Here is a 16,410-nt window from a genome sequence, read left to right as displayed (position 1 = left end):
AACGGTCGGTAGGTTACAAAAATTGACCTTTTTTGCAGCAACTTTCAACATTTGTTTCGGGGAAGATGAATAAGCTTTACATTTTTCACCGTATAAATTCACCGTGTATAAGTTAACATTCTTATTGTTTTGTTGTCATGGCAACCGTTGCAATGGAAATAGGTTAGCATTAATTTATATGCATACAATACTATTAGTCCGATTTTTATTTTCAGTACTTAATTTTGGCTGAAAGTCTTACAAAAGAGTTCTTAGCTTAAATGAAAAAAAAAAATGATGCAGAAAAACATGTAATTATTGGTGAAAAATCTTGCTTTAACAGGACATTTTTGCAAAAGTAGCATGTTTTTATTTATAATTTTTAGTTTCGACCTAAAATTCACTAGCACAGTTTGATTTTGTTCTTTTCCTGCCCAAACTGAACTTTTTGCCCTCAGATTTATATCTCAACTACCGTTATTCACCCCCAATGCTCTTTTAGCCCACAATGCATTTCAAGCTCAAAACCCATAATGCATGTCGAACCCATTTCCCATGTGTAGGCTGTATCCGCCATCTTGGAATGGCAGTGTGAGGAAAAGGTAAGAGATTTACTTATTTACACTACTATGATAAAGTTTTTCAATTAAAAACATGGTCAATTAACTAAATAAGCTCAAGATACCATTTTTCTTAACAATGGCTGTTTGTAAATGGGTTTTTAACAAAAAAAAAACGTCTCTTCGATCCCTGTAAGTACGATTTAGCCACTTCGAATTTTCTGCTGTTTAAACGTAAAACCTCACTATGCTTTCGAGAAATCTGCTTCTTTATCGCTAAAATGATCACGAGTTTCAATTTAAGACATGCTCAATTAATTCAAAGAGTCTGTGTTATCATTGTACTCATCAAAGTCTTTTTTTTAATGTGTTTTTGATGAAAACTCAATTAAAATCCTCGAAAGTACCTTTTAGCCAGTGTGAATGTAAATGCTTTTCTGGAATGTAAACGTAAAAAATAATCATGTGTCTGTTGTCATCTTTATCTACAGGCTTTTGATTATTGACTATTTATTTATTTATTTGTTTTTTTTTTTACCTTATCAGAGAATTTCAATAAACTCTGTAATAGAATTGTACTTGTTCACGCTTTATTAACAGCATCGAGGGCCTCCATGAGATAGATGACATGACAGATATACAGCCAGGTTCTAGGAAACGTCCATTGCAACCGACACCAAAATGGGATAAATGCTTATGTCATGTTCAAAATGTTTCAGGATTACTGATATCATTTTCTGAGATAAGCTGGGACACATTTAAGAAATGCTCGGAAAGGCGTAAAGATACTATTTGGCTTCAGATGAAAGATCACTGGCAAGGCGGACCACGAGGAAAATACCACCGAAGGTGCTATCAGGTGTACACTGACAAAACGAAAGTGGAGAGAGCAGAACAACAGCGCCAAAGTGTCACTGTAGATACTGAAGAACCAAATAATCAGTCTTACATCCTGGAACCTCCCAAGAAGCGAGTATCAAGATCTCAGTCTGAAGTATTTGATGTTAATAGATGTGCCATTTGTCAAAAAGAGAAATTCAGGAATACCAGGGGAAAAGGAACACGATGTAGAGAAACACTGACATTGAATATGACTGACTCTGGAAGTACCTCGCTGTTAAAAGCTGCCCAAATTCGTGATGACAGACGTTTACTGCTGCAGATACAAGGTCAGGACACCATAGCCCTTGAGATCAAGTACCACAAGTCATGTTATAAAGAATATGTTCGCCCAGGAACCCTGGCAAGATTAGAAGAAAAGAATTGCGAAAAGGAAGACCTATCTAATGATAGCTATAGCAGGGCTTTTACCAAAGTGAAAGAATTCGTGCAGGATGCAGTTCTAAAAGAGGCAAGGGCTGTTAAGATGTCAGAACTACTGGAGAAGTACATTCATCACTTGTCAGCCGAGGGAGTAGATTCACCAAATTACAGGTCTTCCAAGTTGAAAAACCGTCTGACGAAGTGTTTTGGAAACAGTTTGTCCTTCCGGCAGCCCCTTGATCAGACGCAATCAGAGATTGTCTACAGCGCACATGTAACTACAGGTGAAGTGGTTGAGACCATGATGAACACAGAAGAATGTGGTGACGAGGAAGGAGAAGATCGCATAGAAGTTATACCAGATTTGACAGAAGACGACAAATACATCCAAGTATATCATACTGCAAAGTTGATTCGAAGCCTTGTAACAGATATGAAACCATCAATGGCATGGCCACCAGTGGCTGAAGATTTGGACTGTGAAAATGAAATAGTGCCTGACCTATTGTATAACATGCTCGCTTGGATTTGTTGCTCTGATTCTGAATACTCTAACAAGAGGGTCTCTGATATCCCACCAGAAGCTCATCGTATCGTCCTTTCTCTAGCCCAGGATCTCATCCATTCTGTTAGCCGTGGTCGGATTAAAACTCCTAAGCATGTTGTACTACCGTTGACGGTAAAGAGCTTGACAGGAAATGCTGAACTTATAACTATACTTAACAGGTTTGGGCATGCTCTGTCATACACCCAAATAGAGGAACTTGAGACTGCGTTGGCGGAGAGAGAAATTGAAAAGCAGCAAGATGGAATGTTGATACCTAGTACATGCAGCGTTGCAGTGCCTGGGGTATTTTGCTGGGACAACAATGACCTTCTAGAGGAGACCTTGTCAGGTATACCTTGGATCCATGTTGACCTTTATAATTGTTCACTTTGTTATGAGTTCAAGAATTTTATCTAAAAATAATGTTACCTTTTCGGCTAACAGTTGTTTTTTTAAATTATTTTTACCTTAGGGAAAGGGACGACCCATTGTACCAATGGCATCGTAATCCAGCGAAAACCCCTTACCTGTGCCTTACCCCCTGAAATGGTTGCCGACAAGCCTCGTTCCAAGAGCCGCTCACTAACCTGCATTCCAACTGAGGTGCTTCAATTTCACTCAGGAAATCGACAGGGACCAAGACAGTTTAACATCCGGGTTCGAGATGTGACAAAGATTGACCCTGACATTGGAGAATATGCAAGAGTAATTGACTTTGGATGGATGCTGTGCAGGCAACCAGTCCAAGACAGTATTTTCTCATTTTCCAATGATAGAAGTCAGGTAATACCGGCCTGGGCAGGCTTCAACATAAAGCTTCAGCAAGAAAACGTGCCTCGAGAATGTTCAGTTGGCTATTGTCAAGTAATAGAAGCCAGTCCCACAGAGTTACCTACTGTGTATACACTTCTTCGCAGATCGTTGCAAATGGCCGACCAGCTAGGTCAGCAGGACGTGATCGTTGTTCTTGATGAGGCAATATATGCCAAAGCTCTTGAAGTCATCTGGCAGAACAAGGAGGAGTTCCAGCGCCTAGTTATTAGGATGGGGTCATTTCACACTATACGTTCTTTTATGGCGGCAATTGGAAAACGGTTTGGAGATGCTGGTCTCGGAGATATTCTAATGGAAAGCGGAATTGTTGGCTCAGGGTCCATAACAGGAGTTCTGGAAGGTCGACACTACAATCGTGCTCTGCGTACACACAAGGTAGGTTTCGTAGCCAATTTACAGTCTAAAGTAACATGAGAGCGGAGAATTGATCAGTTCACAGGTAATAAAAAAGCCAATGTACAGAGAGAACGTTTCTGTTTCCAAACATGTTGATTAGCGCCTTATTCATTGCAGATCGTGTTTGAAGCACTGCAGAGACTTCAGTGGAAGGGGTTTAAGTCATGGCTTCAGGAACACGGACACCAAACCAATCACGCAATCGTTGCAAGTGCCATTGAAGACATCAGGACAGACTTCTCTGCAGAAAAAGTCAACAGCCTTGTTACCATGGCCGAGTTTTTTGAGGTCTTTCATCTCTTCCAAGCCTTCTGCAAAGACGACAATGGTCCAATGAAAGCATTCTGGTGTTCATACATTCAGATGGTGTCACTGCTGATGTCTTTTATCAGGGCAACAAGAGAAGGCAACTGGTCTCTACACCTAGAGTGCACCAAAGAAATGCTACCTTGGTATTTTGCCTATGATCACATAAACTACTCTAGGTACTTGTCAGTTTACCTAATACACATGATGATGCTGCCTGATACCCATCCTGAGGCTCAGATGATGTTAGAGAATGGCGACTTTGGTGTGCAGAGAACAACGTCACATGGATTTGCGCAGGTTCCTGTTGATCAAACTATAGAACAAACCCTGAACAGAAGCACAAAAACAAAAGGAGGTATTATCGGCTTCAGTCTTAGAAAGAGCGCTGTTCAACGATGGCTTCTAACAGCCCACTCTCGCGCCGCCTTCGTGGACAAGTGTCGAATGATGACAGCAGACACCAAGCAAACAGAGAGTCGCCTGCACAAGGAAACTGGGAAATCCCGACTGAAACGAGACGAGGAAGATGTAGTCAAAGTGATGGAAGTAGTGAGTGGCTGGTGTAACCCCTTTGAAGCATCTGAGGAACTTGTCAGCCTTAGCTCTGGCCATGTGGCAAGCCAAAGGGTCAAGCAGGATTTACTCACTGCAGAACAGCAAGGAAAAGATGCTCTTACCAAATTTGTTGAAAACAGATTGCTATCAGATTCCACAGGTTTCTTTGAAACGCTCTCTAAATTAAAGTTGGGCACTTTTCGAGATATTCAAAAGAAGACGTCTTTGACAAAAGAAGGCAAGACTGTCATTTTGAGGGCGGACAGGAATCTCTTTGCCCGGTTACTGGTGATTGGCCAAACTAGAAAGATGGATTTGCAAGAGTTGCTTGTACATGAACTGGGTCCTCTACCATGGTCATTGGCTCATTTTGATGGCTCCTTGGCAAAGACCGACAAAGCAGCTCTTCCCAAACTTCTTGAGGATGGTGTGGACAGCCTTGAACATCTCCCAGCTCAAACAACAGCAGTCATTATTGATGCCATGGCAATGCTACAGACCCTTGCAAAAATTCCTGACAGATTTTCTGACTTGGCAGAGATGGTGTTCAACAGGATTTTGATGCAGGCTGGACATGAGGCAACGCGAATCGACTTTGTGGGCGATCAGTATCCAAAGATCTCGATAAAGAACATTGAGAGAGAAAAGAGAGGTAGTAGTGGCCAACTTACAGTTTCCATCAACAGTCCATCACAGTTTTGCCCACGGCAGTGGAAGAAGTTTATGTCCTGCGGGAGCAATAAGGAGGGTCTCTTGCACTTCCTTGTCCGTGAGTGGTCAACCAATCAATCTTATGTTCAGAAGATTGGAAATCGTGTGTTGTACGCCACACATGGACAATGCTGCACCAAACTTGTTGCCGCAGGATTAAGCATGTCAGCAACCGACATTGGGGATCTGAACAGCCTTCAAGAAGAGGCAGACACAAGGATGTTTCTCCACGCATTCCATGCTTCTGCAGAAGGGCATCACAGAATTGCAGTTATCTCATCAGATACGGATGTCGAAGTCCTTGCATGTCATCATCAAGCTGCCATTCCCGCAGATTTAACACTTATAAGTGGCACCCGAAGTCGATCACGCTTGATAAGCATTCCACGTATTTGCGAAAAACTTGGTCCCAGCGTATGCCAGGTTCTTCCGGGTCTACACGCCTTGACCGGTTGCGATACTGTCAGCTCATTTGCTGGAAAAGGCAAGAAAAAGGCGTTTGAACTAGTCAAGAATGATCAGGCTGTGAGGGAGGCTGTCCAAATCCTTGGTGAAGATGTCCCATTAAGTGAGGAGAACATTGTTAGGCTAGAGGGAGTGGTCTGTAAGCTATACAATCCAATCCAGTGCAACAGTGTCAACGAGCTTCGTTATAAAATGTTCTGCAAAGGGAGGAATGTCCAGTCCCACCAACTTCCACCGACAAGTGCTGCTTTGAAAAACCATCTGAAAAGGGCAAACTACCAATCATTTGTCTGGAAGCAGGCACTGCAGCCCAGAATTGATGAGCGGCCTGAAAACCATGGATGGAAACTAAGAGATGACCGTCTTGAGATCATCTGGACAGATCTGCAACCAGCCCCAGAGGCCGTCATGGAATTAGTGTGTTGTGGCTGTCGTGGAACTTGTCAAACAAGACGCTGTTCTTGTGTTGGCAATGGATTGGCCTGCACTGAAGCGTGTTCATGTTCGGATCAATGTGTCAACGTAGCTGACCAAAACGACGATGAAGATGAGGATGACGACGAGGATGACATGGAAGAAGATGCTTAGAATGTTTGAGAAGAAATTTGAAATTGAATATAGTATGATCGCCTTTTTGTCTGTTACTAGGCAACAATTGTTAATAACAGGATAACAAATTAGAAAAACACCCCAGCACTGTTGTTCTAGTACTTTGCAAAAATAACCAGTTTATGACAAGTAACAGTTTTTAACTTATTTGTAGAAGCCAGGGTCTTCAAACCAACCTAAAGAGGAGGTTATTTATTCAATAGACTACGTCTGTGATAAAGAAGACATCCAAGCTTTCTTTCCGTGTGTATATTGCTGTTTATGATGTGAATATTATAAATAAACCAATAAAACCAGCAACTGAAACATGTTCTCAGTAATGGTATTTCAATAGCACTATATTCACATAAAATGCTAGCCTATTTCCATGACAACGGTTACCATGGCAACCAAACAATAAGAGTGTAGTGTAAACTTATCAAACCGGTAAAAAATTGACTAATCTTCCCTGAAACAAATGTTGAAAGTTGCTGCAAAAAAGGTCAATTTTCGGTAACATGGCGTTTTTTCGCTCTTTTGTATAGCTCCATGACCTTTCCTCTCCCCCCTAAAAGATGAGAAAGGTGCTTCTTTTAAGTGTCATGACTCACTGTTGGAAAAGATGACACCCAGATGTTTGTGTTAAAGGTTTATTTTGCTTTGCCTGTTGCTTTTCGCGATCACTGCCAAACAACTATCACAAAAATAACAGCAAAATAGTATTTTTCGTTATTACATAATGGTTTCCATGGCAACAGTTGCCATGGTAACACGCAGCAAGAATAAAACTTTAAATTGTGATAAAAAGGACCTTGACGAACATTACTGACAATTTTCATCCACATTAGACAAGTGCCTTCAAAGTTATTGAATGTTTTATACTACGAATTCTGACGAGACGAAAATTTTCCCCACCCACCCCCCCATATAAACACGATGATATCGCCTTTACGCTCAAGTTACCAAATATTTAACAAGTGAATTCATAAAATATAGACAATAAGCTTTAATTTGATACCAAATTAAATTGGTCCCTCCAGGGGTGCTACAAAAATTTATTTTCGAGGCATTGGCTCATAGACTATACAGCTGACACTTTCTCGTGGTTGTTTGATGTGACATCCATTTAATTTCTTCTTTTAATTTAAAAAATTGTGAAATGTCTGGTCCAAAAGCCCGAACTGCAGCAGCAAATGTGCAAGAAATGGCTAACTCTTTGAAATATGAAAGATAATGCACATGATTGAAAAGAAACGTTTAAAGAAATTTCGAAAGAAAACGACGTGCCTTGGATTTTAACTAATCAATCACGTCTAATTTATGCTGTCATAATTAGCTACATGTCATTTGTTTCGTTTTATTTGGTTTAAACATGTACCTCGTCTTTAGAACAAACAGCTTCCCTGTATAGCACAGGAAATATGCTGCTGATAGGTCAGTGCTTGTATGATGTCCAGCCCTTTTATAAAAACATTTTATTTATTTTTTCCAGAGATTGGCAACGCCATTTGTTAGTCTTGCAGTTTTCTTAGTTTTAAAAAAAATCCTCCCTGATGTTACTCAATAAGTAGTAAACGATATTTTGGATGATTTTCCATATATTATCAAGCATTATGTTAATTACGCTTAAGATTTGTATATTTTTTGATATCATTGATACGAAATAAAGCCGAGTTCAGTATCGAAGTTTATCAGAATGGCAATTGTGCGCTTACCCGAAGCAAAAAGTATGGTATTTGTAGTATTTTCAACTGGCTTTTCTTTAAGGTACTGTTCAATTAACATTGGCAGCGTTTGTTTGTGGCGGTTTTCTGGTGTACAAGCTCTGTTTGCCGTTCAAATTTTTAAATATATTCATCACTTGGTACAAACAACTGCTCATTGCTGCATTTTCTCCGAGACCGATGTGCAAAATTACCCGGCAATTTTCGGCGAATCAAAGAGGAAAACGTAAATGAATTTATCATTAGTTTTATTTTTATTATCTCTTCTTTAGCCTTAACTATAAACAATTCCCTAGAGTCAGGAAAATTGAGGAGACTAAAGAAAATACAGAATTAAATGCACCTGTGTTAAAATAAAGGAACAAAGTTTAGAGTGTATATGACACGAAAACTTTTATTGGCTTTTTTCTTTCGTTGATATGCTTAAATAAAGGATTGATAGTTAAAATTTGTTCAAAAAAAAATTTTCCGTCATTTTTTGCCTCCGAAATGTCGCACTCTCAGCCATCTTGAAAATTCATCAAACAAGTAGACGTCACAAAGGTGACGTGACGTACCTTTTGTCATAGCGGCGTGCGGCCAAAAGGTACGTCGCGTTATCTTTGTGACGTCTACTTGTTTGATGAATTTTCAAGATGGCTAAGAGTGCGACATTTCGGAGGCAAAAAATGACTGAAAATTGTTTTTGGACAAATTTTAACTATCAATCCTTTATCTAAGCATATCAACGAAAGAAAAAAGCCAATAAAATGTTTCGCGTCATATACACTTTAAGACGGACGAACTTACTGACTGAAGGAGGGACGGACAGGTGGGTGCGTCCATGCATGCATCCATCCATTACACAACAACAGCAGTAACGGAAAATATGATAAATAAAAGTTAAGTATTTACGTTCTCAAAGAAGTTAAACTAGCATTAGAGTTATTTTAGCAAAGCTATGACATACTTATTAGAGTTAGAGTTAACGACTTCCAAAATCCTGAATTCAAAATTTGGAAGGCAAATTCAAAATTCTGAATTCCAAAATCTCAAATTCAGGATTTTGGAAGCTTAACTCTAACTCCGCGCCATAACTCTAAAAAAAACTTAAAGAATAGCTGTGCCCTGCTCGAAGAAGTTCATGCCTGACGGTCAGATTTTAAAGTGTTGTTCGCGCAAGCTCCTTTGTTGCAAACCGCACTGTCAGCGTTTTGCCATCACAGTTAACATGTAACGAAAATTTCGTGAAACTAGACATGCTTTTTTCATCGTGGTGTCAAAATTTTGTATGTTAATCTAACTAGGTGACCGTTTAATAGATGTAAAATCCAGTAAAATTAGCCAATTGGGACGTCTAAACGGTGGCTGCGTTTACGTAATACATGTGACAGCTAAATAGTACATGTGACAGCTAAATAGAGCCATAATTTACAGTAAATATGGGGAGAGATCTTCGAGAAATTGCGAAATGACCACTTAATATAGGGTGACCGCTTTACAGGTTTAAAACTGGTTCTAGAAAGAGCGGTCTCGACCATGCGAGCGGAAGTATATTGATAAATGTAGTTTTCAAAACTACCGAAGCATCGAGCATCGATTGACGCGAGGCACTGTGCTGTCTCGCCAGACTGGCAGAAAATACAATTCAGATAAATACACTGTCGTTATTTTATTAAGGTCGATATCTAAACGGATTTAGTGATAAAATGGTTATACGTTGCTACAATCTCCTTAGTTAATTTTAATTTGGTTTTAGTTATTTCTCAGTTAATTTGTAATGTTTGCGATATAAACTGCGTAAGGAGCTTAGAATAGCAAAGACAGCTTTACTGCTTGTCTCAAAGTTGACTCGCTTCTATATTCAACTGTTTGTAATGCAAATGAGAAGAACATGCCTAGAAAATGAGTGGGGGCTTTAACGGGTGCCCTGTCAAATTACACAACAGTGTAGCAAGACCCAAGATAGCATCGAGACAAAAGGGTTCGGCAGATCGATTCACCCAAGGTAGGTTAAGACGTCCTTTGGTTGGAATTGGTTACGCGGTTCTCTATTACAGAACTAAACAGAAGTCCATTTATATTGAAGTAGCCAAATAGTCGCATTAGTTAAATCTTACATGGAAGATTACCAGTAGTATGCAAATTAATTCATACTGCGGTGACAGCTATTTTTAACAGTATTACGAACAAAAAGTACTTCATGATCAAGAAAGGCAGACAAGAAAGAAGTAAATATATGGCCTGAAGTAAAAATATTTTACCAAGTAAATTTTTTTGTGGCGATTTTTTTCAAAGCTATTGTCATTGCATTTTGGGCTATTGGACAAAATACCCATTTTGCATACGCTGGACACCTGCTGAAAGGGAAGTATCTGAGAGTTCAAATTTCCCGTTGATTGGAAGGAAAATTTAAGTGAATCTGTCAAAAAGTTTAAATATTGGAGAAGAATTTAAAATTATAGTCATAAATTCGCCAGCAAGGATAAATTTTTAAGCGATTTATAAGCGTACGCATTTTCAAGAATCAGTTTATTTTAAATTCACTTGTATATTATCGTCATTTGCCTAATATTCTTTTGATCATCACACTGTTTGTTTAGTCCGCCTCCGGCAAAAATAACCAATAGCGTGCGTGGCGTTTTCACTTTTTTCAACTGCGTTGAATGGACGAATTGAAACTCCAGCGTCATGAATGTCGGTCTTCGGTGAATGGTTCATTATCAAAGCAGAAAAGCTGAGGAAGGTCCGAAATGAACCTTAAGAAAATAGAACGTGTCTTGTTTTAGCGCGCATCTGCAAGTTTAATTTTGAACAAGATGAGTAAGTGAAAGTAAACCAAATATCATTGGCCAGCTTTGGTAATTTTACTTTCATTTTCTAGCTAAGTTGACCGGATAATCCAAAGTGGACAGAAAACAATCGAACAAAGTAAACGAATTTCCTCACTTTAATGGCACCTTCAAGTATACAAACAAAGCTTTAGATAAACGACTGAAGCGTTATCGATAAATGACAAGCTTGGAGGAATAATGTTCTCAAATTCTTAAAAAATTATTGGTCGGCTAGTAAGATGCGTTTGATGTCGGTACTTTGGGTCCTTTTAATTTTGAATCACAAGAAAAGCTTTTAATGTAATTCAATAGAGCTTAATTGGGCCGGAAGATTTTCAAAAATATCAGTTTAAGAAGTTTTACTAATTAAATTCAGTTCAGTTTCGAGTTCTAAATTGAATTTTAAGATACCCTGTGAGAGAGACGTTATTTGGACAATCAACATGGTGTAAAGACTGCCAGCTGTGAGGTGAATTTGTAAACATTTATATTCTTGCCTTTGCTGTTTGTTTTTTTCCCTCTCTGAATAATCTTCTAGGTTAGCGATGCTGTAAATTAAGTACATGATGTTCTGTTGTGGTTTTTTGCAGTAATTAGCTGCGCTGCCTGCTTATACTTTTCAATTTCAGAAAATTTGGCGCGTTTTTACTCGACTGTTTGTAGAAACAAAGGCAGCTAGAAATAGCTGGAAAGAAAACATGGATCTCGATTCGATATCGGGCTATGACTAATTCAGTACTGATAGATAATTTACAAAGTGCTGACGTTTGTTTCATTTTCGTCTGTTAGCATACGCAAAGGTATACTTTCATATGCGCATAATAAGTAAGTAAATCTCATTAAAAAAAAAATGTTGCTTTGGCTCGTTAAATATCTCAACGCGCTTACAAAAAAAATTGCATATAATATGTTGAAGATACGTATTTTCAAAAGTGCAGGTAGTCAGTTGCGTATGTAAATGGAAAATCGTGAACACACTCCCTTGCATCGAGTCAAATCTGTCGATTCGAATGCAGTTAAAAAGAATGAAAATGTCATAACAGTTTATTTTAGCCAGAGGCGAATTGTTAGACAGTTTTTTGATCAGAAAGATTCTTAGGAAATGGCGACAACATACGTTTAAAATAAACTAATCCTTGTGATTAAAATATTAAAGTAGACTCGCCAGAGATTTAACCTTGCTGTTAAAATCATGTTTTCTATTTTGTCTTCTACGTCTTTCTTCAAACATTTTAACAGATTCGTTTTTTTTTTCCAATCAACGGTAAATTTAAATCCTTGGATATTTGCCTTAAAGCAGGTTGTCTGTTTGTTTGTTTTTTAATGTGTCTATTTGTTGCGACAGAGTCTTATCGAAATGATAAATTTACATCAATAGGAAGAGCGTAAGGCACTGACGAGGCCGCGCTTCTGTGTTGCGCAAACTGCGGAACTTTATCTCCTACCGCTTATTTTTAGGAAAGTGCATGGACCATTATGCCATTTTAAAGCTTATAGAACCAAAAATTACGTGATAACGTTTTGCTTTGCCGAAAGTTAAAATTCAATAAAAAGCTTATTTTTAGGAAAATGCATAGGCCATTATGCCATTTTTAAAGCTTATAGAACCAAACATTACGTGATACGTTTTGCTTTGCCGAAAGCCAAAATTAAAAAAAAAAACATTCAGCTTAGTGGAAATGGTTTGACGTTTGTAAAAATATGCGTATTAGCCGAACGAAGTAAACAATAACTGCAAAAAACAGAAGCCGTCAGATGCTGGTCTTAAAACGTGTGTCGGCGGAGGTTTTTTAGATCAGCTTTCAGCGTTTTTCAGAGGAGATTTTTTAGGTCAGCTTTCGGCGACAAACGTTTCTTGGATGGATATTTTAATAGCGTAAGGACTGAATATCTCGAATACGAAAACAAGGCAGCAAACCCGTAGTCATTGGACAAATTTTCCTGTTCTTTTTTTTTTAAATTGAATTACCATTAGTAACAAGAACTGGCAAAAGAAAATCGCAACTCTGTTGTGTAGTTCGCCCTAAAAGTTGTAAATTGAAGCCATTTTGACACCAATATTTATTGTATTTTAAAATGCTACTTATTAAATTCTCATTCCGTATGAATTCGCTCAAATAATTCAGTTAAATTCTGTTAAACTAGAGTTATGAAATAGGCTTAGAAAGTTTACGGAGCCAACAGAACACGCCTATTGAGAGTGGCATTACAGACTGACGCCTTAATTCGATATCCTAGATCATAAAAAATTCCCCAAAACTCACTGGTAAACGGCGAATTTTGGCAAATTCTATATGATCTAGGATGTACTTAAAATCGCCGGTAAACGGCGCATCAAAGAATTGAAGATCGAAGAACCGTTTGCCGACAATTGCTAGAAAACGTAAAACATCCAACCACAAAGAATAATAACCTTATACGTTAGTTTTCTTTGCAGTCTAACGTTTTCTTGTTGTCATTGAAAAATTCATATACATGGCGGGCAGTTTGCGAAGGCGAAGACGCCTTTTGAAGTACGAAAGTAGAAGTTACAAAAGAATAAACTCAAAGATGTGCATAACATTAAATTCAATAAAATCCGGTTGGCGCGCGTTCTTGTGGAGGCGAACAGTATACATACACGGTATATACGTTCAGATTTCTTACATATGATGAATTTCAATTTTTGTTGCACTGGCATGGAAATGAAGTGATAGCCGAGGCTATCATTTAACAATTATACTTTGAAATCGAGGTGAATAGCTCGGGGGTTTAATTTTGCAGAGTGGCCACTTTTGGTATTTTGTGGGAACTAATCTTTGAGTTCGATTAAGTATAGTTTTTCTTGCAGGGAATAAATTTTTGCGATTTTCAGGAAGTCTATTTTTATTTGAAATTACAGTATTTTCGTTTTTTATTTGGCTAACAATCAAAATACTGGTCAAATACCATGTGGATATGCAAATGTTTCAATAAAGTGTCAAACTGTCTGCTTTGTCAGTGGATTATGACTAACTTCTGTTCCGCTTGATATATTAACCCCCGAGTGATTGCAAGCATTTTCGTTTCGGTACAATGATATTCTAAAAAATAGAGACATTTAAATAGGCCCGAACATAATTTAGATGCACATGTAGAGATGATACTGATTTCCACTATGAAATAAATTCATGCAGAACAAATTCTGTGGTAATTTTTATTTGCGGTCACTTTTTTGCGGATCACGAAGAAAACGCCTGAAAAATCGCAACATTAGACCCGCAACGGCAATTGCTAAATAACCCGAGTGTGTAAACCAATCAGAAAGCTAGAATAACAAAGATATACAAGATTATACAGTTTGTTTACAATACGTATGACATCTAGTATCCGTGGGCACTACATTGATTACCTTTTGTTTACCGTAATTATTTTCATCGCCGTTGTTGACTGATGATTGAATTTGAAAAAAAAAAAAGAAAATATTTTTCATTTGATTCGGTTGCTTCTACAATAACCGGTACGTAAGTTTTTGTATGATCGCAGACTTCTCACCGTGTCATATTGTCAGTGTTACAAAACACAAGGTCAGTATAAAGTGAGTATAAAGTGCAGTATCATCATTTTGATGATTTTTTCCATATCATCAAAAGATGAATGCCTGAGGTAATCGATGTACAGCGATATTAAGTCGTCGAAGATAAACTGTTTGTCATTCCCTTTTCTCGTCGAACAATATATTTGTTTGGAAATATTATCTTCTGTTGAGATAGATATGGACTGAAAAATCAATGTTAGAATTTAATATTTGGCCTGCAGTGCTGGGATCAGTGGTGTTGAGCGACTAAGGTAGTCAAAACAATCTCTGTGTGAACTCTTCAGTTGCGTTTTCTTCTTTGACTTTCGATTTTAAATATGCTTTCTGTCTTAAATATCCATTTTATTTTTACAAATAGCTACGTTTGAAAGTATTTGAGATCGAACCTTTGGGATTTATGTCCATTATTTTACAATAGCATCACCTGATCACACCGAAAAAATTTTTTATTGTGTAGCGCTCGTTCATTTAGTCATTGTTCTTGACTTTGACTGTAAACAAAAAAAAAAAAAAACAACGAAATGACTAATACTTTTGTGATATGGACGAAAATAAATAAAAAAGTAGAAACAATTACCTCAAAACATTCTTATGGAAGCTTTATTTCATCGCACGAAGCCAAATGCTGCTGAAACTACTTGCATCGTGTGGTAAACAGTCAATCTGGTTGTGTCAGGTCAGGCTAGTCGTCCTTCCACATATTCGTTTGAGTCGCGAAACTGATCAAAATTCAAACCCAGTGATATACTTACTGAATGGCACAAATTAGTTTTTTTTTTTTAAATTTTTCGCGGTGGTGGAGCTGGGAGATGCAGTAGGAGTCAAATACCATGTGGGCGTTCTTGTGAAAAATAAATTCATCTTTATCAAATAGAATCAAATTTGCACATTCGTATCAGAGCAAGAACACGTCAGGAACAGTGAGTCTTCCTTGTGGCTTTATTACTAGATTATTACACCGTATGAGTCTTTGACATGAACTAAAAACTCTCGTGAATTAATTGCTTTTAATTGTTGTATAACGATCTCATCTTCATACACGAGCGGTAAAAGAAAGAAAGAGACGACAAAGAGTGCCTTCGAAGAGTGCCTTTTAATCTTCGGTTGGCTTATCTACCCAAGCGGATCAGATTGTAACAGGTGAGCGAGAAAGAGCAACAAGACTAAACATTTCGCTCTGACTTGCTTTAAGGTTTACACTCATAAAGCGAAGAAAAAACACTTGCAAATAACAAAATAACGACGAAATTATGAGTAAAAGTAATCGTTTAGCACTTGTAATTTGTCACAATGAAGATGCAGGTATCTAGAATGACATTGTTTAGAATGACGAAGCTAACAGCGAGTCAGTTCAACTTTTGGTGCTTACTTGCGTCACAGACTATAGCCTTATTTATTTTATCAACATTAAGTTGAAGAAATCAGCATCGTAGAAGGCCTTCTTGTTTTCTGAGCACCGTCTACACTAAACAAAAGCACGACAACATTTTTTGCTAACGCATCAAATGCACTTATGCTGCGCAAGTGGTTTTGGCCGGAGGCTTTTTAGAAACAATACAACGGGAAATAACGATCAATATAGGCCCAAGTGCATTTTCATGTAAATCAATCCTTATCAGTAACAGAGTTGTCCACAGAATCAATCGATATTTTTATGCCTACGTAAAGGCTTGCCTTTTTATGCCGTTCCTAATAATGTCCAAGGTATGCAAATATTTAACGGAAATAATACCACCGAGCAATTAAATTGATTATCTTAATAACATTTTTTGCAAAGAAATAGGACAGGCTGATAGATCCTGATAACTAGATGTGTTTGAAAAAAAAAAGGTGAGATGAGTTCAGGTTAAGCAGTGGACAAAAATATTTAAAAAAATAAGAGTTTATTTTTAAATTGCGGATGAGCCCGAGTTTTAGCGGTTTTATCCGATACTGACGTAATGACAAAAGGGTTATCAGAAGCACTTGAATGTGAAGCCATGCAACTATGATGACAGACTGTCTCCGCCAACCACCTACGCACGCGATTAAAATGTAAATACGTGCATTGATCTTGTGGAGCTGAAACTGTTTGTTATCAAGTTGAGTCTATTTACTTTGTGATGTTTAT

The 16,410-nt window shown here is 37.9% G+C and overlaps 1 protein-coding gene across 7 annotated transcripts in view; it reads left to right on the top strand.

Annotated features, from left to right (window-relative positions):
- LOC144643815 (substance-P receptor-like) overlaps positions 1–16,410 on the top strand; it is an 81,531-nt gene that overhangs the window by 16,886 nt on the left and 48,235 nt on the right. Inside the window, exon 1 of one of the 7 annotated variants that reach the window (XM_078503183.1) lies at positions 9,867–9,918. The exons of 3 other annotated variants lie outside the window; for them this stretch is intronic. Coding sequence is in view for 1 of the 4 variants with exons in the window: in XM_078503179.1 (XP_078359305.1) it covers positions 14,239–14,289 (51 nt within the window). In the remaining 3 variants the exon portion in view is untranslated. Of the gene's footprint in view, positions 1–9,866; positions 9,919–14,164; positions 14,290–14,925; positions 15,441–16,359; positions 16,382–16,410 lie in introns of those variants that run through there. 3 more of the 7 variants (XM_078503179.1, XM_078503184.1, XM_078503185.1) reach the window with 3 other exon arrangements.

This window comes from Oculina patagonica, chromosome 2 (genome assembly GCF_052425735.1).
Source record: "Oculina patagonica isolate OP01 chromosome 2, crgOcupat, whole genome shotgun sequence".
Lineage (NCBI taxonomy): Eukaryota > Metazoa > Cnidaria > Anthozoa > Scleractinia > Oculinidae > Oculina > Oculina patagonica.
This window is presented reverse-complemented; position numbering and strand designations above follow the sequence as displayed.